General features: G+C 49.2%; 1 protein-coding gene across 1 annotated transcript in view; it reads right to left on the bottom strand.

The window, feature by feature from the left end:
* DLGAP2 (DLG associated protein 2) overlaps positions 1-22,686 on the bottom strand; it is a gene marked incomplete at its 3' end in the record, with an annotated part of 562,591 nt that overhangs the window by 16,467 nt on the left and 523,438 nt on the right. The window contains exons 8-11 of the mRNA XM_079726609.1: positions 10,981-11,330; positions 10,035-10,076; positions 4,040-4,125; positions 1,991-2,406 (exon numbers count right to left, since the gene is read on the bottom strand). Coding sequence (XP_079582735.1) covers positions 1,991-2,406; positions 4,040-4,125; positions 10,035-10,076; positions 10,981-11,330 — 894 coding nt within the window. The remainder of the gene's footprint in view (positions 1-1,990; positions 2,407-4,039; positions 4,126-10,034; positions 10,077-10,980; positions 11,331-22,686) is intronic.

Raw genomic sequence — 22,686 nt, 5'->3', positions numbered from 1 at the left:
TAAAGGGGACAGTATTTTCTAGGCATCATGATACGCTGAGCCCTTGAAGATGCAAGTGATGCACTTAGCGTAGCCCTTGGCACTGTGTCCAGTACATGATGGCTTAGAGATTTCTTTTAAAAAACGTATCTTAAAAAAAAACTATAATCCTTGATAAAATAATAACTGAATTAAAGGTACACACTAAATATGGAAAATCATGACACGGCAGGTTTTGCTCTGTGTTGTCTCACAAACACAGCAAGGACTAAGGACTAACCTCCATCTCTTCCACGCACAGAGGGAGACCAGAACCTTGTGGATGTGTCCTCAACGGTGTAACTCCACATGGTTCTAGAATAAACTGCTGCAGACATACTGTGGGGTACGCCCTGACAGGGGTTACCACTTGCTGAACTGTCCCCCCATCTCCTCCCCTTCAAAGGCATTTCACGGAGGAGACACAGGGTGCAGGAAACACATCCCAACTCATCAACCTCGGGCTCACGTCTTACAAGCCCCGAGGACTGCTCACCAAGCCCGGGCTGAACGCGGGGGTGTGTACAGAGCGGGAGCTGACGGTCTCCTTCAGATCCCGGGTCAACTCAGGATAAAGAGGATAAATCCCCGAAACGATTCAAACGGTTTCGCCCCGTTGAAGCACATACTGACAAGTGAAGAAAAGCTGCGGGAAACGAGGGATTTTTAAACATCGGATTGAGCACAGTCACCGTCGGCTGTGCCCTCGACAGGTAACACGTGTGGACAAACGCAGGGGGGCGGTGTGACTTTGGCAGCTACATGCAGCGATGCCGCATGGCCGGGGCACCGGCTACACTTCCTCCAAAACCCTCAGCATCTAGTACCCACTCCGGTGAAGGAGGTGTGGGGGGTGATGACTGAGAGAGGAATGTGGGAGAAGAGAACTGGGGGTTTGAAGGCACGGCACTCTCCCCCTTTCTTCCTAAGTTAACAATGTACATTTTAACAACTCAGGATCAAAACACCAACCATTTTCTTGGGCTCCTCAGTGGCCAGGGCCACTGTGTCTGTAAGTTACCCTCCTGATACTTTCATCCTGTGCCTCCACTGCCAGGATTATTGACATATTCTCCTACAGCAGATTTCTGGACATGCAATGTCAGGGCGACACTCCCAAGGACATCAGGTGTCCTTTTGAACTTCAGGATTTATAGTGATCTAGCAATTGTACAAAGGACTTCATGGAAAAAGAAAACATTAAAAAGAACATGCTTTGTCGAGTTAAGACATTCAGAAACGCCTCTGTGAAACTGTATTTGGTAAAGACAAGTGTTAGTTGTATGTACCTTGCAATCATTCTTGTGGTATTCTTGGTCTATAAACAAAGTCAGGAGGTATCTGTTTCAAAATCAACACAGCAATTCATAAAGGATGCTGCTTCTGGACAATCCTGACGATAAGTTTCTTCAGGGAAAGGGGAGGCTGGTGCCTTTCTGTGCAAGAGCCGGAGACCCACCTGGCGTAAAGGGTTGGGAGCAGATCTGCGCTGCCCACACGAGGTCGGGGAACTTAGATCCCCACCCACCCGGGGATGGGAAACCGGGAGCTGCCTTCACCAGCTGGCTGGTAAGTTATCTACCGTAACCAACGTTTCTTTGGCATATAGCCAAAGCAATTTCTTATAAACACGGGACAGTCATGATTCTAGAAAACGGCTGAACTGCTCCATATCAAATCATTGCCAGAATTCAAGAGAACCGGCACATGGAACATGAGATAAACTACATCCCTGTGAGCACAAGCTATCCTGTTATCCAACAAACAAAACAAAACAAAAGGATGCCCTTTAATATCTTAGCGATTGCTTTTCTGCTCATTTACTTGTGTCTTGGAATTGGTGGGAGGCAGTAGGAAGCCCACTCATTTAAATTTACTCAGGGACCCGGGGACTTTCCCTGGGGATTCTGCCACTTGTGTTACGGCAACATCACGCGTGTCTACAAGCCTCAGAGGAGATCTGGGCCCTTACTTTCCTCCGCGAGGTCATTCTCCTCCGCTTCCCTCTCCATCTCTTTGCACCAGCCTTCCATCCTCTTCGTCTCGCTGTGCAGCAGCTTCAGAAACCAAGCGCCGTCCCTGTGGCACGGAGACACGTGGCCGCCATCCACCGTGTCCATGGACGGCTCCAGCCAGGGGTCGGGAGGGGGCAGGTCGGCAGTGTCCACGGGGGTCCGATAGTCCTCTCGGTAGCTGAAGAGCCCCTGGGTCCGGACGGTCCGCACCGCCCCGTACTGGGTCGGGGTGCTGGGTTCCGAGTGCCTCTGGAAGGAGGACCCGAACTGCAGGCCCTTGTCCTCCGTGGCGACATGTCCCGGGAAGCCCTCCAGCTCCAGGTCCGCCTGCACCGCGGCCGTCACGCTGTTGGAACGCTTAAAGCGTCCGCACCTGCAAGGGAGGCAAGGGGGACAAGTGGGGCCTTTGCGAGGTGACCTCGTGCAGCAAAACCTAGATGCACTCATCAGGAGTGCGCCTGGGCCACAAGCCGGCACCTTGCGGGGAAGACGAGTGTTTTCATCTCTATCACAAGCACTTTGGTACTTCATCTATGGCAGAACACCATCTGGCTTTGCAAACAATGAACCTCTACCTTCTACCTAAGTTTCAACGTCTAAATAATGCCCACTTAAGACTTAAGTTTATTGCACGACACAAGGAGGCTTGATGTATCCCGTGAAACCACTACCTTGGAGTGGTCACTTGCCTTTCAGAAAGACGCTACAAGTCTACTCTCTTCTGTTTGTGGCATACACGTCAAACGAAGCCCTGCTGCTTCTTTTATGTCTACAATTCTTCTAAGTAATAACATCTGTGTCCTACTGAGTTTTGGTGGCTGTTCCTATCACAGCTCAGGACATGAGTTTCTTCTCCTATCTGAATAATGTAATATCATCCCGATTTTGTCTTTTATGCAAAACAATGAATCCAAATTCTGACCTCAGCAGGTGTTTAAAAAACATTTGCATCGCATGTATTTAAATGTCAGTCATTCCACACAGCCAGTTACTGAAATGACTGGCAGAAGTGAGCTTCTAACAGGAGTGCAGATTTTGCTGGTGAGAACTCTGGGTGTGTGTGTGTATGTGTATCTGTGTGTGTGTGTGTGTGCGTGGGCATGTGTGTCTGCACATCCAAACTTTGCCCATGCTACATGTTTTGGCTCTGCAGAAACTGGCCCCTGGCTGGCACACAGCTATGAGTACAGCTGGTTAATGGACCTGCCACCATCTCCTGCCCTGGAGGCAAAGGAGCTGAGAACAAGCCACCGCGGGGGACGGAGACGGCCAGCCCAGGTCCCCAGGTACAGACGACGACGTGCGGGGTTCTGAGAGCTCGCGTCCTGGGGAAGCCATCAGTTTGTGTTCTGAATTCCTCGGCAATCAAAACCTTTGCAGGTTGGTCCTAAAGCCCTCTACCGTGAGCGAATCACCGGGGCTTCACAATGTAATGTGCTCATCAAAATTTGTTCTTATGAAACTTACAAGATATGCTATTTTAAATATAAAATAAAATAGTCATCCTGTTTTTGTTACAAACACAACACTCCTGTAATGGACTTCTCTGTGTTTGACAGTTTGAGGGGTTCCTTTGAAGTGTCACAATCCCAGCACAGCTAAGGTCTTAAACTTCTTTCAATCTCCCTCCCTCCCTGTCTTTCCTTTTACTTTTAACATGATAAGGTGAGAAAACCTGTGCTTGTTTCACCCTCAGCCTGTTTTTTCCCTTTGGATAAAGGACTCTAACATTCAGAGCTGCCAGCCCCTCTGCTTTCGTAGGTGGTAAATTACTTTAGAAGAAGCGGGTCCCCTGCCGCTTGCAGAAACAAGGCATAGGAGGATGTTAATTCACACTTGAATGATATACGTTGAAAAGTATAAAGATATGACCCTGTTTCCTGGCCTGAATTATTGATGGTCAAATGGCCTGAATTATTGATGGTCAGTGTGGTCTAGACACTTGCAGTCAGGTTACAGACCAAGAGCCCCGCTTGGGAGAGGTGGGTATGCAGGGGGCTGGTTACCGTTTCTCGTTCTCCACCTGCACGCCAACAGACTGGTACTCCCGCAGGCCACGGCTCTCTGTGTCAGAGTCGGTAGCTGTTTCCACCTAATTCAACACAGAACACCTTATTTTAGAACCGAGACATGGGACCTGGGCCAGGGACTATCTGTGTGTGTGTATTCATTTGTGGTAATTAATTATGTATTTGCTTAATTAATGCAGAGATGCACTTGACCCAGGAAAATGACAGAGAGGGAAATGCACTCATATTGGTGTAAGTTAAGTTGCTACTGTGTTTCGTCAAATTCTGCGTCACCACTTGAACTCAACGCGGCACCTCAGTCTTTTAAATGTATGCAAATATAATTGCTTTGTTTAGCTCGGGCAAAAATAGGCTTTGTTAGATTGCATTATGAGAGGACTTAAAAGCTCTTATCACACCCTACAGGTACAGCATGAACCAGAGAGCTAACAAAACACACACGCGATTTGATAGGACTGTGCTGATGGCTGCATCCACATACAAGAACACACGGAAGGAATTTAAGCATTTACCAGGAACACCGAGGTAACCTCTCCATCTGCGCCTACACAGAGCTGTCTCTCTTTTGCTAACGACTGTGCCCAGAGCAGGGCGATGTCAGAACAGAACAGAAATCGTGCATTCTACACGCAATCCTTATGGCGGCTGCGTTTGCCAAAAACTCTCCCCAACCCCAAAGAAGCATTTATGATCATCACTGATGTAAAGTTAACTCATGAGAGAATTCTAGTAGCGCAGGTTTTCTAAACAAACAAACAAATAAACAAACAACCCCCCAGCTGCCCCGCAAACTCTCAGTATGAAAAGTCTGCAAAACCAAAGGTTCGTTTAGTCAAATATTATCCCAGCTACTACACTGTCCCTTTTCCTTTTCACAAAGAATATTGCCTACTTAGGTCTCAAAAGGACTTTTGACCCCAATCCACAAATGTCATAACTAAACTGTCAAACACATCTTTTCTTAAAAATATTAATGATCGCTGCAAGGGTAAGATACAAACCATTAAACGAATAATCAGGACGCTGTCCTGTGAGTTGTGAGAAAAAAGGTGTACTTAACAATTGTGCCTGTAACTTGGGATGCCCCTCGGCTAAGCCTTTGTCACTGGGGGCTGACTCATTTTGTGGTGAGTAAAAGTCATGGTACTAAGAGTGAGCTGGCATTTGTTTTCCGCTGACCCCGCACCGGGTACCATGCTAAGAGCAGACAAGTGTTACTACACCTGGTGCACAGGATACCCTGTGTCGTTTCCAGCCACATCGAACACTGAGGAATCAGAGAAGGTGAGTAACTTGCCCAGGGGTGCACAGCTTGTCAGGGGGGCAGGGCCATGCTCTGCACTGATCCGCTGTGGCCAGAATCAACACGGCCACATGGAGACCCTGCAGCTCCCGGTGGGCTGCGGAGCTGGGGACAGCAGCCGGGGGCTCCCCACTGTTTATTGGTGTAATTCTGAAAACATGCACGGAAGTCGTCTCTCATTTGTGTTGCATATTTTGGCGGCTGGAACAGGAAATAGGTTGACCGCAGGGGGAAACATGCTTGAATAAAATTCCTAACCTTGCTGTTAATCACCACGTCTTTTGAGTTTCAAGTGGGTCATGGCTCACATAAATGTTACCTTGCTGGGTGGGGAGAATGTTGTTATTGTTTTACACAAAAAGATTGCAATAAAAGTTAATATGTTAAAAATGCTACCCCATGTCAGTGCAAAAGGAGCTGCCTTGTGCTTTAACTGCTATTCCATTCTATGGCTATAACCTGATTTATTTAATCAGTCTTCAGTGGACAGATAATTTGGTTATTACTAGTTTTCTGACATTGTCAATGACACCGCTATAAATACACGTCTGCACGTGCATGTAGTTTGGTGACTATACTCACAGCCCATGTGGTGGCTGAGGCAAAGGCATCCCATTTTACAATTTTGGTAGGTATTGTCAAATTTGACAGATACATAATATGGGTGAAATTGCTTCATTCGTATAGTTTTAGAGAGGTATTTGTAATGGAAAGGGCATTAGCTTTTCATCATAAAAATGTTCCAAGTATTTGCCTTACTGTTTCCAGTCTTAGGATTCTGGTCTAAAGAAGTTACCTGGAATTCTAACAAGTTGTAAGGTGACACGTGGGGACAATAGGAGGCTAGGAAAGTCGGATAATAGTAACATATGGTGAGTTTTCATTTCTCATGACACAGAATAGTTGTGCAGCTATGAAAATGATGGTTTAAGGATGACACCACGAAAGATGCTTACGATACAATGTCCGCTAAGGAATGTAGACTAGCAGGTGGCGTGAGCGGTCCGATCACAAGACGTGTGTGCACACATACAACATACACATCTTCACAGATACATGCCATAAAGTGACTAAAAAATGCGACCAAGGTATCACAAAATGCCTTTTTCTTCCTTTCTCTCGTGTGCACGTTTTCTCTTATACTTCTCTTATTTTTACAGCGAAGGAGGAAAAGCAGCTTTGGAGGCAGTCAAATCCTGCCTCTTTGCTGGCCGTGTGGTACTTGGGTAAATCTCTTAAATTCAGTGGAGTCTTTTCTTCCGACTCTCAAAAGCGAGGGAAGCGCTGGGCACCTGGGCTGATTGACGTCAGCTTCTGCACAGCACATCTAATGCTCTGCCCTCTCACCCCCGCTTTGAAGATCATCAGCTATATTAACAATAAGGTATTAAATTCAAGGAGTTTATAGTTAATGACTTTTTTAGATTTTACAGTGTTTGTCATATGAAACCTCTGTAAGAGAAACATGAAGACAGCTCTACTTTTCAGGAGGTAAAGGTGAAGGGGGTATGATCCAGTGGTACAAGGCCAGGAGGAGCTAAGTATTTGTCATTTCAGAAATCCTGGGCCGGCTTTATGTAGATGGGGGAAAAAAGTAAATTTGGGACAAAGAAAAGGAATTACTGTTGTGCACAGTGGAAAGGAAATCAAAGGACTCTTTTCCCGAGAGAAAATTCTGCCTAGGAGGGTAAAAGGATTGTAAAGGTTTTGAGAAATATATGCGTACATACTTTTTTTTTTTTTTTTTTTTTTTTACAAGATCCATGGTGTCCCAGGCATTGCGAAGAAAGATGAAATCAGCAAATTCCCTGTCTTTTAAGCGAATTCTCTGTGAAGCAAACGCTGTACCGGAGGTGCTCACTGATGAGAGGGGAAAGGACCACCCCATCGCTGCAGTGAGTGGTGGGCGCCGGGATCCGGAAGCCCCCGCCTCACTCTCCCGGGCCTCAGTGGAGGGACGGATACTGAGCCTCGGGCCAGGAGGAGCAGTGGGAAGGAGGACGGCCCTGCACAGGCCAGTTAGGGAACAAGGAGTTTGGTGTGGCCGGTGTGTGTGTGAGTGCACACACGTGTGCGTGTATATGCCTGTCCGCATGTGTGCACGTGCATGTGTGCAGCGCATGCGTGTACCCGTGAGCGCACATGTGTGACTGTGCATGTGTGTGCGTGGCCCGCGTTTTCGGGAGGTGAAGGCTGATCGCCCGTAGTTGGACGCACCAGAGAGAAGCAAGCTGTTACCAGGATATTTGCTGGAGCTCCAATCTCAAGTTTTTGCTCTAAACTGAGCTCATTTTAGGCTCTGCCTTCAAAACTTCACACATAGCAGAGCGGGTACGTTGCTTCCTACAAAGTCCCCGCAGTTCCCTCAGGGACCTATTACAAGTCCAACAGTTAAATATGATTTGCCAACCCTGCTCCGTGAGATGCTCGCAGCCCCAGCAGAAGCAGTTAAGAAGGTGGGGTGGGGAGGGAAGGCTTGCTGGAAACGTGAAACGGCTGGGACTCCGAGGGCGTGCTGGGTCAGGGTAAATCAGCATCACCTCAGAGAGGACGTTTAAACCCAGTAACCAGCTGGTGACACCGCAGAGTGGGAATCGCTCCCATTTTAGAGATGGGGTGACTGAGGCAGATGGAATTGAAGGATCCCTGACATTAAACTACATCACAGTGTCTGGGAACAGTAAACGTGTTCTACAGAGTTTCACACGTGCACACACACACACACACACACACACAAGTAGAAACTGCAATAACAGACAAATCACAGATAAAAACAAAAATGAGCACAAAGAAAATAGCTAAATGTCACCACCATCGTGAGGAAAAGTGAGGTGGGGCCAGGTGTGGGCTCCAGGTGAGAAAACAGGTGTGCTGGCTGGGATATGTCACCAGGAGGGACCCAGGTGTAGCGTACACCTGCAGGACCTGGGCAGGATGTCACGGGAGGAGCCCTGAGCTGAGCCCCTGAGGACCCTACACATCAGTGCTCATCCTGGGCCCGGGCTCCAGAGAAGGTGAAGGCAGGAGGGCGCACTCTGCTCGGGGGGAAGGACAGTGTCTGTAAAATGAAAAGACTCTGAACTAAGTTTCCCCGACAGCTGAGGTTCTGGGAGCCCGTCAGGTCCTGGTTCTGGGAGGCCAGGCGGGAACCCGTCCCCCCAGCGCTGGATGGGCTCGCAGAACACCAGCCACCCTGCCCTGCAAGCTGAGGACAGCGTGATGGGGTTGGGGGCATTGCCGTCCTCCACGCGGGGTCATGGGGTGAGAATCACAGCAGGCTCCCGGGGTGGGGGGGTCACCGCTGGACCCTCATTTCTTCCCCTTCCGTGTGCGGCAGGACACTGCAGGCTGGGGTCCCACCCTCCCCCCGTGGCTGTCAACCTGTAGGCAAGTCACTCACCCCCAGCCTCAGGTTCCCCGTCCCTGACGGGGAGGTGGCTCCAGCTGGCCCGTGGGGTTACTGTGAGGATGAGGGCAGCTCGGGGCGGGGCTGGGACGCAGACTTAGCAGATCCACACGAGGCCCCAAGCCAGCCTCCTTCTTCGCCCTTAGCGTCACCTCTACTTTGTGCCCTGACCACCCTGACGCCCTCGAGCATTCTTCTAGAGCTTTCTAGGCATCTAGGGTGGTCCTTCCATCGGCTCGGTCTTCACTTCATCCCTCTTCCTCCCTGTGCTCTCGAGCTGGCGCCCCACACCCATCTGTCTCCCGTTTATCCTGACACTCGAGTTTCTTGGACGACATCTTCTTTGGCTTCCAGCTCACTTCCCTTGGCCACCGCGAGGTGACAAGCTCGCATCGTGCTGTGACATGCCACCAGGAGGAAAGCGGAACCCCTGCATTCGCACGCTCGCCCACACTCGCCCACCGACACTGACCGAGAGCTCGCTATGTGCCAGGCGCTGTGCTAGGCGCTGGGTACCAAGAGGCGGCAGGTGCGCCCGGCCGGCACGCGATGCGCAGCTGGGGGCGGGTCTGGCGAGGCTGGTAGGGAGGGTGACCCGGGCAGAGCGGGGGACCTTCTGGGGAGAGGCACGGCGGCCGGAAGCAGAATGGGGCGTGGTGGGGGGGCTCCTGGGGTGACTTGCAGGCAGGAAGTGGTGGCTGGATAAACTCGCTTTATGGGCTTCTGGAACTACCTGAAATTATCTGAATTACCTAGAAAGTTCCCGCTATTTTCGGGTAAGTTGGCAACTCCTCGTGTTTGGAAGTCGACCCTCCAGCCTTGTTTGTGGCTGGGTGGGCTGTGCCCCTGTGGGGGGGGCGGGTGGGCAGACCAGGGGGCACACGCGCCCAGGAAGGTGACCTTGGCCTCCTGAGCTTGGGGGCCTCACAAGTCTCATCTGGAGACATGAGTCTAACGGCAGAGTGACCCCCGAGTGAACGCCAGCTGCCCCCGTACCAGTACCCCCGGCCCGGCCAGGCCTCGGCTGCAGCGAGTCGCCTGCCCGTTTGAGCCCCAGTTTCATCCTCATCAGAGTGGGGCTGATTCTGTGTCATCAGGGGATGCAAGGGTTCCCTGCAGTAATATGGGAGCACCTAGCATAGAGCCTGGCATATAGAATCAGGACAGAGAGAGGTGACATGAGCAGTGGTATGAATAATCCAAAAAGGGAGAAAAAATAAAATTCATGCGTACTTGGCTTTGGAGTATATTTTGGTACTTACATCTGACCTTGGGTATGGCTGATGCTCTGGGAATTCAGAATCCTAAACAAAACAACGAAGCCACAGTGTGGAGACCGGGTTCAGAGGACCCAGACCAGCGGGCAGTCTCCCCAGCCTGCGTCCCCCGGCCCCCGACGCCCAGAACACGGCTCCCCTCTCACACCTGCTGAGCTCGCAGGCCCTCCTCCCTGGCGCCAGGGAAGCCCTTGGCTGGACTCGGGCTGGTGGAGGCGCCCGTGCTTGCCGAGGACGCCACGGGGAACCTGCCTGGCTGGCCGACACCACCTCTTGCAGGGAGTCATGGCAGAATTCTTGGGAAATGTGGTCCGCGCGAGGCCTGTCCTGGGCCGTCCCTGGGTTGGGGCAGGAGCTGGATGGTGCTGTTCCTAGCCGGGCGCCTTCCCCGCCCCTGTGCCCGAGTGGATGTGGTAGTGGGAGCTGGCGCAGGGGCAGCCTCTGCGGCCTGAGCGGAGGTGGCTCGGCCCTCGGTGCTCAGAACACAGTGACCAGAGCTAACCCAGCAGCGTCCTGGGGTCGGCGCGGGGACTTTCGGGGTCACCTCGAGTAGCTGTGAGCCCCTTTTTCGTACAAGCAGCCCTTCCCTGTCATTCACCTTTGGTCCCAATGCCCTTTCTCCCCACTCTACTGTTAGGCCACAAGACTAAAAATCAGGTTTCAACCACAAAACCTCCTCCTTAAGTGTCAGAATAACCTATTTCCATACTCTCCAAGCAGCTGGCAGCCCCTGGAAATGCCTGGGGGGGGGCCCTCCGGGTGGCGGGTGGGCCTGGCCGGGGCATCCCGCCTGCTGCACCCACAGGCCAGCCTCCCCTGAAGGCCAGGCCCAGGCTCTGGAGCCTCCGGCCCCCGCGGGGTCCCTGCGAGGGCCCGGGCCGAGGTCGGCAGTGCTCAGTCTGTGTCACCGTGGGGGGCACGCGGGAGGTACCTGGACCCCGATGGAGGAACGCCGGCTCTGGAGGAAGCCCTCGGCCTTGGACACGATGGTGGCCTTGTCACTGGTCCGCGCCGAGCCGCCCTGGCCCTCGGCGGCATGGCGCTGGGCCGCGGCCGTCTCCAGGGCCAGGCTCATGGCCTTGTTGCTGTCCAGACTGTCCGTGGAGTTGTAGAGGCCGCGGCCGTCCTGGGGCCACGGGGCCATTCTCTGGGCGCGGCTGTCCTGGTAGGCGTCCTGCGTGGACTCAGTGCTGCTCTGCGCTGTCACTGAGATCAGAGGCTTGGAGGTGGCGCGGGGGGGTACGGGCGGCGGCGTCTTTTTGTAGTTGGTGTAGGACACGGCTGGAAGAGACACAGAGGCCCGTCAGCGGGGCTGGGTCCCCGCCGCCCACAGGGAATCTGGTCCACGACCGAGCCCTCCCATGGCCACTGGGCAGGTCTCTCCCCGACGTCTAGCCTAGGAAAATGAGGCAGAGTGTGGGGAAAACGCTTTATGCTAAGAGACAGTCGACAGGGATGTGTGTAGAACAGCGAAAAACTATAAAAACACCCCCAAGTCCAGCAGAATAAGTAACGTCTGACTCAGCAGGACAGAAGGCAGCCACACCACCGTCTTCAGGCGGGTCCTGGTAGCAGGCGAAATGCTCATTTTATAACTCCAAGCTAAAAAAGCAGGGCCTACTCAATTCTATCCAGTCTAAGATGGGATATATTGTAAAGAAAACCTGTGAATGAAGAAAATTGAGAAGCATATTCTAACCACGGTCATCATTCAGTGATGGTGTGGCTGACAGGTCTCTGTATATCCTACCAACGCTTCTAATGAATAGGTATTCTTTTTTTTTTTTTTTTTTGGTACGCGGGCCTCTCACTGTTGTGGTCTCTCCCGTTGCGGAGCACAGGCTCCGGACGCGCAGGCTCAGCGGCCATGGCTCACGGGCCCAGCCGCTCCGCGGCATGTGGGATCTTCCCGGACCGGGGCACGAACCCGTGTCCCCTGCAACGGCAGGCGGACTCTCAACCACTGCGCCACCAGGGAAGCCCGAATAGGTACTCTTTTAATCATGGAGAAAAACACACAGTATCAGAAAGCTCTTTGCTCCCCATAAGTACATGCTCCCTGGGTACAAACCATAGGAGCCGATTGAGAAGGGACCCGGGTCTGCACGTCTACCCGGTTCATAACCACCACTTCGCCTTCTCTGAGCCCTGCACACATTGGAGTTCTACACACGCCACTGACAGTAAACCCCCCAAAGAAAATAAGTGCAATTCGACATGAATTGATATTAAATGCCTCTTAGAAGGCACCCAAAATTCATCAGATATATATGCTGGGCTCTGGGTGTTACTACTTTTCACAGCAGGAATGTATCACATCCGCTCTGAAGGAATGGGTTTTCCATAGGTGCTGGTCGTGTTTCTTTACCTGGAAGGGAGGACTGGCTAGAAGTGTTTCCGAGAGGGACGCAGGTGCCCTCATCACCACGCAAAGCATGCGCACCCACGCAGGGTGCAGGCGTTGGGGGCTGTTGGCTTGGGGACCAGACGTGCCCAGGGGGACGGCCTGGGCGGGCCGAGCCTCGTCCGTGAGGACAGACGGAGCAGCTGTTTCCTTGAAGGGCCTCCAGACACTGTGCCCGGGGATCACCAGCCTGCTGCGGTGTGGAAATGAACCATTTCCTCTCCGGTTTGTGGGGACTTCAACCAACATTCCTAACCCTTACCCTCTGCGCCAGTGATTTTTAAATCTGCGTGAATGGATTTTCCCAAGAAATAAAGCCTCAAATGTCATCCCGGATGAACATAGGCAAATAAAACAAAATGAGTTTGTCACGTCAGGATGATCTGAGTTTTAAGGCATAACAACTTTGCATGAAAATTTATGAAGTGCACACATTTTCGAAAGGATGAATGGGAAAGAGGCGCTGAAAGGTAGGAAACACAGGGGGGGGCACACGGTTATTAGAAAAATGGGCTTTGAATATGGTTTACACCCGAGAAACCTCTAAAAGCATTCTCTTTAAAGACTCTCATCAAGCTCTAGAGGAAAACTGTGGAAAGCTGACTTTATTCAGGGCTTTACTGTGGGAGATTCCGGTGTTTAAGGAAAGGCTCCCAACCTCCAGCACTTACCACTAGCTGCTGTTCTAAATAAGCCTGAGCCCGGAGCCTGTGTCACCAGCCGAAGCAAGTGGCCCTCCCGGAGGTGGGGCTGCGAGTGGCTCTCCCTGCTTCCCCCAGACCGTCATCCACAACCCAGAGTCCCTGTGCCTGAAGTCCGCTTCTTGTTTTTGTTTTTTTTGCTGTACGCGGGCCTCTCACTGTTGTGGCCTCTCCCGCTGCGGAGCACTGGCTCCGGATGCGCAGGCTCAGTGGCCATGGCTCACGGGCCCAGCCACTCCGCAGCATGTGGGAGCCTCCCGGACCGGGGCAGGAACCCGTGTCCCCTGCATCGGCAGGTGGACTCTCAACCACTGTGCCACCAGGGAAGCCCGTCAAGTCCACTTCTTAAGGGCACCTTCAACATCCTCAGCAGGCCTGTCCACCTGCAATGTCCTAGTGGCTAAAACACTTTGGTTTAAGGAGACCTCTGTCCATCCGGGTTCAATCAATCACAAGGCATCCACCCCAGACCCTGCGGTCCCTCCTGCCCTGGTCCCGCCCTCTGTCCTGTCCTCTAAAGCCTGCAAAGCCTCGGGGCCGCCAGACCTGCTCAACGCAGCCTTTTAACCTCCCTCACACACCTACCGTCGCGGCCCTGCCAGGCCCCCTCAGAGCACACCCAGGACTGGACGAGCTTGCTGAAAGCCCAGCATCGTTCCCATGGGGCTCAGGTCACTAGGACACAAGGTCCTAGGAGTCAGGGAGCCTGGCCCCATCACCAGGCTAGGGAACTGCTCCAAGAGAAGAAAACTGCAAAGCAAAGAAAACCTGCCTCTTCAAAAACGTTAATTGGTGAATGTTTTATAAAAACATGCTGTCACAGACATAGAGAATGGACTTGAGACACGGGGAGGGGGAAGGGTGAGCTGCGACGAAGTGAGAGAGTGGCACGGACATATATACGCTACCAAAAGTAAAATAGACAGCTAGTGGGAAGCAGCCTCATAGCACAGGGAGATCAGCTCAGTGCTTTGTGACCACCTAGAGGGGTGGGATAGGGAGGGTGGGAGGGAGACGCAAGATGGAGGAGACATGGGGACATATGTATACGTATAGCTGATTCACTTTGTTATAAAGCAGAAACTAACACACCATTGTAAAGCAATTATACTCCAATAAAGATGTTTAAAAAAAAAAAAAACACGCCGTCAACCTGAAGTCTTGCTGTGGATGCTGTGACTCTGGATGCTTGGAGTTTGCAGCTTCTTCCCCGTGGGAACCAAAGTCACCGGCTGGAGAGGGTGTGGAGGAGAGGGAACCCTCCTACACTGTTGGTGGGAATGTAAATTGGTGCAGCCACTATGGAGAACAGTGTGGAGGTTCCTTAAAAACTAAAAATAGAGCTACTATATGATCCTGCAATCCCACTGCTGGACATATATCCAGAAAAGACAAAAGCTCTAATTTGAAAAGATACATGCATCCCTATGTTAGGAGCAGCATTATTTACAATAGCCAAGACATGGAAACAACCTAAATGTCCATTGACAGATGAGTGGATAAAGATGTGGTACATACATACAATGGAATATTACTCAGCCATAAAAAACAATGAAATTTTGCCACCTAGAGATTATCATACTAAATGAAGTAAGCCAGACAAAGACAAATATCATATGATATCACTTATACATGGAATCTAAAATATGATACAATGAACTTATTTACAAAACAAAAACAGAGTCAGACATAGAAAACAAACTCATGGTTAACAAAGGGGAAGGGATAAATTAGGAGTTTGGGATTAGCAGATACACTCTACTCTATATAAAATAGATAAACAACAAGGTCCTACTGTATAGCACAGGGAACTATATTCAATATCTTGTATTAAACTATAAAGGAAAAGAATATGAAAATGAATATATATATGTATATATATCTGAATCACTTTGCTGTACACATGAAACTAACATAACATTGTAAATTAACTATACTTCCATAAAAAATAAATAAATTTTTAAAAAAGAAAGGGAAGTCTCCCGTATTTCCATTCTGGTTCTTTTAGAGCTACAGTAAATCTTCCTTGCTTCAGACATAAAGTGATGTAAGCGTGCGTGTGACCTGGGAGAAGCTGCCTTCTCAGCCTCAGTTTGCTCATCTGTAAAAGGGAAGCAGCCACAAAGTCACTTAACTGCTGTCACGAGGATGATGGGGAACAAAGCTCACGCGGGGGCGGGCGGAGCGCAGTCTCGGGAAGGGCGGCCCTTACAGCGGTGTCACTTAGAGCTGCTCATGGCTCCTCCCCCCGTGGATAGAAAGACAAACACCAACAGCAACCAGCACTCGGCACCCCCTCATTTCTTTGGAGGCTGTTACCAGGTCACCGTAGGGGTGTTTACGAGACACAGTCTCGGGGAAGAACAATCAGTGTGCACCCCGCCAGGAGCACCCCCAGGGGCACGGCTACGACTGGGAGAGTGTCTCTGTGGCCATCTGAGCTCTCCATCCTTTAGCCTCACGGAAGCTGCAGAACAACCTTGCCGGTTGATGGCACTTGTTGTTCCATTTCCCAGATGAGAAAATGGAGGTTCCAGTATCTTTAAACATTTTCCTGAGGACAGCCAGAGAGTCAGCGGCAGGACGGGACCCAACGCCACCCCAGCTGCTGACTAGAGAGACTCCTTCCTCCTTTCCCTGACCTCGACCCAGCTCAGCCTGCTTTAATTCCTGGGGTATTTTGGATGGGACCCCTGCATCTAATCCCCCACCATCCTCTGAGGCAGCTGCCCTCAGGCAGGCAGTGTAGACTCAGGTCCCGGTAGCCCTGCCGGCTGGTTTGCACCACTGGCTGTGGAGTTCCAGGGCTGCCACGCTTCCACGAGCTGTTCCAGGGGACGACCACGTGACGTCCCCCCAGAACGTGGGGCTCCCCTGAAGACATGTGGGCCGACGTTTAGTTAAGTGGCCCAGGGAACATTCTGGCTGAACACGTGAGGATTTCCCACCCCCTGGGATCCAATCACCATCTTCTCGATGGGGGAAATATGTGCAAGCGTGGGACAGTTTTAAGTCCCTGAATGTATTTATCACTTGTCCCTTGGTTCCCCTTGAAATGGCTCCAGTGAAAATCCAACACATACATTTATAAGGAAATAAATAGGCGCTACCTAATGTTTTGAGAGTAAATTTACCAAGTTAAATAAACACATTCAGAAAACACACATAAAAATTTCCAGGCACCCAGATATCAGATCCATTAGTACCCATTAGTACAGAAGTCAAAATGGAATTTGTAGTTTCAGACGTAAGACAGGCGTTTAACACACATTTTGAATGTCCCTTTTGCCACCCTCTCAGGCCCTATATGCACACGATGTGATCCCTCGTGTGACTTTGAATGAGGCTGTTTACTGCTGACAATGCAACACTTTTATATTCTTGGTCAACTGTATGCTTTTGAATTTGATAATTTAAAAATTAAGTGTCAGTTGTCAGTCTTGGGTAAATAAAAATTAATGTATACGAACTACTTTAGATAAGTAAAATAACACTGTGACAGAATTTTTGAAAAATAAAGTATATCAATGTATTCATTCATAAGTCCATTCTTTTGACAAATACATGTTGGTACTTACAATCTCATGGAGGAGAACTGTATATTCTTAAACGCCTCCTTAGAATTAGAATTAGAAGCTGGGAAATATAGTAAAGAAAGAATTAAAAATGCTCATTTGAGCATGTTAATTTGCTGCCATGGATTAAAATAAACCATTATAGGTAACATCTTACACATTCAAGAAAAATATTCGATTATTCAGTTGAACAGTTTAGGTAATAATGATTGAGCTAATTGTTAGTTACAGGCTGTATCATCTATCATTTTCTACATGTAGGTCAGACAAACATTATATATGAATGAAAATTTTAATTTTAACTTAGCAATGTAATTCTGTCAAAGTGTCTACAGCTTCAAAAAGCAGATGAATCAACAGAGAGATTTCTAAACATCCCAAGATTTGTTTCAATAAAAGTGATCAAATATAAATTTTAAAGTAAAAAATGAAATGATTACTTAACATCTTTAGGGATCTGACGGCCTGACTACTCTATTTTTATTTTTTAATTGAGTCCAGGCAGGAACATTCTTTTGGTTTTAAAAGCCTGTCATCGACTTCTTTCACTATGTGTCTAATACTGTGAAAATCCCTGGAGATTTTCAAGTGGCTTCCTGATTCTAGGGAGAGAGATTAAAATGCACTTGTGTTTTAATCCATTTCCTGAGTTAGTCTGGATTCTGCTTATGTCTTGGGGATCAGATGAGTTGGTGAGACTCACCCTGAAAATAATGGGGGTGACAGAAAGCAGCGGCTCTGTGACGTGCCTTCTCTCCTGAGTCTACTGATACCAATATGAGACTTTGTGCCACCAAGAAAAGGTTAATTACACTATTTAAGATGGAAGGAGCCATGCATATAATACATTTTAGGGAGATTTCTATGAAAATTGTACTAAACTAATAGTAGTCATACTTAAGGGACCTGCTTCTCTTCCCTGTTAGAGCTGAATGAGAACCACAGCAGAGGCAGGTGAAAACCATACTTTTCCAGATATACGCGGTACATATACGTGGGACTGAGTTAATCTCATTGGGACCCTTTCTGAAGAAATGGCTCAAAGCCCTGGTCAGAAGGGTGTGAGCTGGGCAGATGGGGAGAGGCTGCAGCTGCTGACCCTGCTGGCCAAGCGAACTGTGCCCAAAACCTCGTAGATGATTTATCCTGATTGTGTGAGAAGGGCCGCATTCCAGACGGCTTTGTCCAATAGCATAGCCCGGAGCCAAATTTAAATGACCTAAACTTCTAAAATATCTAAACACCTCAACTACACTTAAACATCAGTTCCTCCGCATTTGGGCTGCATTTCAACTGCTCAAAAGTCACGAACAGCCAACGGGGACAGTACTGGACAGAGGCCAGAGAACATTCTCATTGCCGGACGGAGCTGGTCTAGAGGTTTTCTCCAGGCAAAGTCGAATCAGTATGAGCAACCCCCCATCTGTTCAACAGATGACATAAAGCAGAGGACATCGATCATAAAGACTTCCCTTTAGGTCTTCAAAGTGTTGGGTTAGCAAATCTATTGAAGGAGAATTTGGAGAAACACATTTTAGTGGAGGTAAACGAACTTGAATGGGATGAAATACACTGCTGCTCAGTCTATACTTCCACATGGCTCCGCGTAATCTCAAATGTGAATACATCGTTACTTTAAATGTGTGCCTAGTTACCCCTCCACACCTGGAATTCCGGACACCATTTCTGAATTCAGTCCTTACAAGTCATTTGCAAGCCAAAAAGGAAATTTAAAGACTGGCATTCTGTCATATAAATACGTAATCAAGATAAAATATTTTTCAAAAGTCAGGCATCGCCGTTCTATTTGAATATAACAGCGACACTTAAATTCACTGCACTCTTAATTAGAACTTCAAAGATAAGAGCATAAAAGGAATTACAGTCATCAAGCCCATGAATGTCTAATGAGAGTCTGGATATTGGAGAAACCAAACCAAAGGCAAAGATTCGCCATAAAAGATTAAAGCTATTTTGACACTTTAATTAATGTTAGTCTCAAAACATAAGTGTAAATCAAACAGGACACAGAAGTCTTATCCCACTGGCGTGCACACAGTGGTTTCCCTAAAGTTACAAAAACTTGCCTGGGTCCCCCAAGTTCTGGGGCAACATTGATGGGCTGGTGGCACAGGCATCTACCTCGGATGTGTTAATTAGCAAGAAATTATAGTCTAACCAGCATCTAACATCTTGCAGACAGTAAAATGAAGTGATGACAGCTGTTTCACGGTTTGAGACACTTCCTGTTTTCATTTTAAATATTTAAAACTCACTTTCCACAGGAAGAACTTGGATTTTCTGAAGAAAAACTGAGAATGAGCCAACTTTTAAGGATGTGAAGAATCAGATAAACTTTCTAAGTACAGAATTCTGAGTGTTCAAGGGCCCAGGCAGTAAACAAAAGGGTAACACAACAGGGAATTGATTATAATGACAGCAAGCGCTGAGCTTATAGAGATCAGATAACAAGACAAAACGATGAAAACGGCAGCAGAGGGTGTCTCTCCCCCCCGCCCAAATCAAGTGTCCAGTGTGACACAACTGTGTCCCGTGTCTTTTGAGAATGGGAGGCTTTAAACTTAGATGAAAAACATTTCTGAAAAGAATGATTTGTTTCAGTGGAAAAGCTGACAGACCAATCACAGGGACACAACTGGGTGACTTGGGTCAATCTGTTTGTGGAGAATTTGCAGCTCAAGTAGTGGATGGCACTGTCCTGTCCTCACAAGCAATATGTGGGCTGCTCTTTGTTTCACTTGGGACGTTTAATCATGAATAAAGTCTACATTAAAGTTGTGCCAGAACTGTATTTTTACCATCAAGATGTGGGAGGGGGTAATTCTTGGGTGGGGTTTTGTTTGATGGTGAAATCACCGATTTTCATGTCTGCTCATGGCAAATAAGGAGTATGTAGCTGTGACCCACTGGAGTTAAAGTATCCAGAGTTACTACACTACTGTCTCTTGACTCAAGGAAAGAAAATGACCTTCCAATGAAAAAATAAATAAAATGATAAAGCTGATGCTACTTGCAAGGGTAAAATCAACCCATAACTTCTGAGCTAGTTACACCTACTGATGCTCAGCGTCTAATGAATACATCCTAAATACTGTCTACTTCTCCCAGAAAGTTCCATAAGAAGGTTGGAAGACCCCCCAAACCTCTAATATGGACAACATAGTCACAATCTCAAGGTGACTGTAGTAGAAACAGATACACAGTCATTGATCCTGACACACAGGACAAGCGTCAGAGGCATCTTCTGTGTGTGCCGTGTTGAGATCAAGCAGTCAGCTGTGCCAATAAATCAGAGCTCCCGGCTGGGGGCTTCCCGGTGACCTTTCTGAGCCTGCTTGAATCAGTAACCACTAACAGTTTGAACATGAACAGCTCGTGTGGCCAGGATGCTGGTGGCCACTAGGGGCGTGGGATGGGGTGTAGTGGCTCTGCCTGGACGCAGTGAGACCCTGGCCCTATTCTGGCACCGCTGTCAGCGGCCATGGGGCTCCAGGCCCCGCTCACCTTCTGCAAAGGGAAGGATCCTACTCCCTTACAAAGCTCGCAGACCCAGCACAAGGACAAATACTGTGCAAACACAACGTGTCTGTAAACTCCTGCTTCGTCCTGGCCATGGAACTATATCTGCTCTGAATTCCCCATTAATAATGGGACCCTGAAAACCAGGGGCCTCTAACAGCGTGAAGGGCTCACTGCAGCCTCCAATCTCCAGGAAATCATGTCCCTCCCTGGCCTGCAGGAGAGGGTGCATTGAGAGAAGAGGTTGGCATGGAGACTGCACAGTGAGTCATCCCCGAGCCCCGCCTTGAGATAAAACAGGGAGGAGATGAGACCTGGACCAAAGTGGCCATTTACTGTGCTTTTCAGAAACTGCTGGCAACGTGTCGGTCTGCCAGCTGCCTGCCGTTCCTGGGCTCCACCTCCCACGACATTCTTTATTAAAAAGAAAACCTGATCCTGACACCTGGAGCTGGAAAACAGATGACGCAGAGTCTGTAATGAAGCACAAAGAAGTTCTAAATGAGTCCCCACAAAGGACTGGTTTGCTGATCCATGGGTCCCTGGATGTTTGCTGGTGACTGCAGTGTGCTGTCAGCGTTACATAAAAAGTTTTATTCTCAGCTCTAAACTCGTAACATCAATCACAGAGTGAAAAGCACCTGCATTGGGGACAGTGCTACCACCTGAGGGCAGCTCAGAGAGAAAAACATCCCTTACTAATTAACCCGTTTGTTCATTGTTTTTGTTAAAAATTCAGCAAGTATTTCTTCAATGTTTAGCACATTCCAGGCCCTGGGGACCCAACAGTGAGGAAATCCCGGCTTTCCTGGTCTCTTGTCCCAGGAAAGCAGACGCTGAGCCAGACGCATCATTAAAACACACAGGATGCTCTAGGTGACAGACTCCAAGTGCAGCTTCATGACATGTTTGTGAAAAGTACCACGATGTGTATAAAACCCAACTGACTTTTCTGCCTAAACCTGGGGTCTAGTTTAATATTCAGTTAGCACCAGGTTCTTGGAATTATTTTCCTAAAGGAGAGAGAGAAAGAACCACAAACATCTCTAAATTCCACACCTGCATGTTAATGAATGTATGACTAGAAAAAAAGCCAACTTAACTGAAGGGAAAAGAGGAATCATTCAAATGGGGCTTCAGAAAAGGAACTCCCTGATCTCCAGCCACAGGCAGGGCCTCTATGTGCCTGGAGTGTGGGCAGGGCTTGCCGTGGGCGTCCACACCTGCAGGACAGTGGGCGGGGCTTGCCGTGGGCTTCCACACCTGCAGGACAGCATCCATCTTTCTTCTCCCTAACCTTTCATATTTGGTTCTGATGAGCGCAAATCCAGACTGAGACTAGAAACAGAAGTTTTTCTGCAGCCTGGCAGGTGCCCAGTCAATCAGGCATCTTCCTGCGTTTAACTCTCAGTGGGGAGAAGACTGCACCTGCCCCGGTGGTTCTGTGGATTCGCGCAGTGAACAAAGACATCAGGGCTGCGTGTGAGGCGTCTGGTGGCCGAGCACTGCAGGCTGGAGCCAAAGGGCCACGCAGACCATCCTCGGGAGGGATGGAGGTCCAGCTGCCCACAGCTGCCTCTGTGGCCTCCACCCTCTGGGCACCCTGGGGCTTTGGGCCTCCCTGACGATGGAGCTGACGCCTGACTGAGGATCAGGGTCGCTGATCAAGAGCTGAGCTGAGCTGAGCTGGAAGACGCTCTCGGCTTGATGCTGAGGACCCTGGACTCCCAGGGGACTTTCCTGCTGCTGTGACAGGTCTCGCTCATTTCTGCCAGCCTCAGGGCTGCCCACTGAACACACGGCACATGGAACCTAGCGGGCTCCCCGTTTCAGCCACGCAGGACACCTGTCAATCCTATTGGCTTCAGCACTTGGACCTTGGGTTGTAGGTTTGAGAGAGTGAACGGGTTTCTCTGTTAGCACTACTCCCCAGATACTTGCCGTCTGAGGTCAGAATTATGCTGAGCGGGGATTTTCTTGGCGGAAGTGGGTATGGAGACCTAGATTTGGAGCAATAGTAATGGAGCCTGTATCTGTCCTTTCCCCAGTATCTCTGCTTCAGAGACTGTCCCCACGCTCCTGTCATCTACATACAAGGGATGCAGATGTAGGCTCTGAGCATCCTTTGAGAAGCACACAGCACCTGCCTCTTCAATAACCGCAAGTGACAAAGTAACTCATTTCCTTTCGGCACCGTCTGCCACCTAGTACAAGTCTTTTAGAAAATTCCCTCACAGTGACAACTAAGCCTCAGTCTTCAGGAAGGAGTATGTGGGAGGAGACTTCTCTGTCCCACAGTTAAGATCTAAGATCTAAGTTCATGCCGTAAATATTCAGAAGAGAAGAGAACTTTGAGCATTTCATGAATCATAGCCCACTTTGTAATAACTCGCCATTAATAAGTAGAAGGGATCAAA

This window comes from Hyperoodon ampullatus (assembly GCF_949752795.1).
Source record: "Hyperoodon ampullatus genome assembly, chromosome: 20".
Taxonomy (NCBI): domain Eukaryota; kingdom Metazoa; phylum Chordata; class Mammalia; order Artiodactyla; family Ziphiidae; genus Hyperoodon; species Hyperoodon ampullatus.
This window is presented reverse-complemented; position numbering and strand designations above follow the sequence as displayed.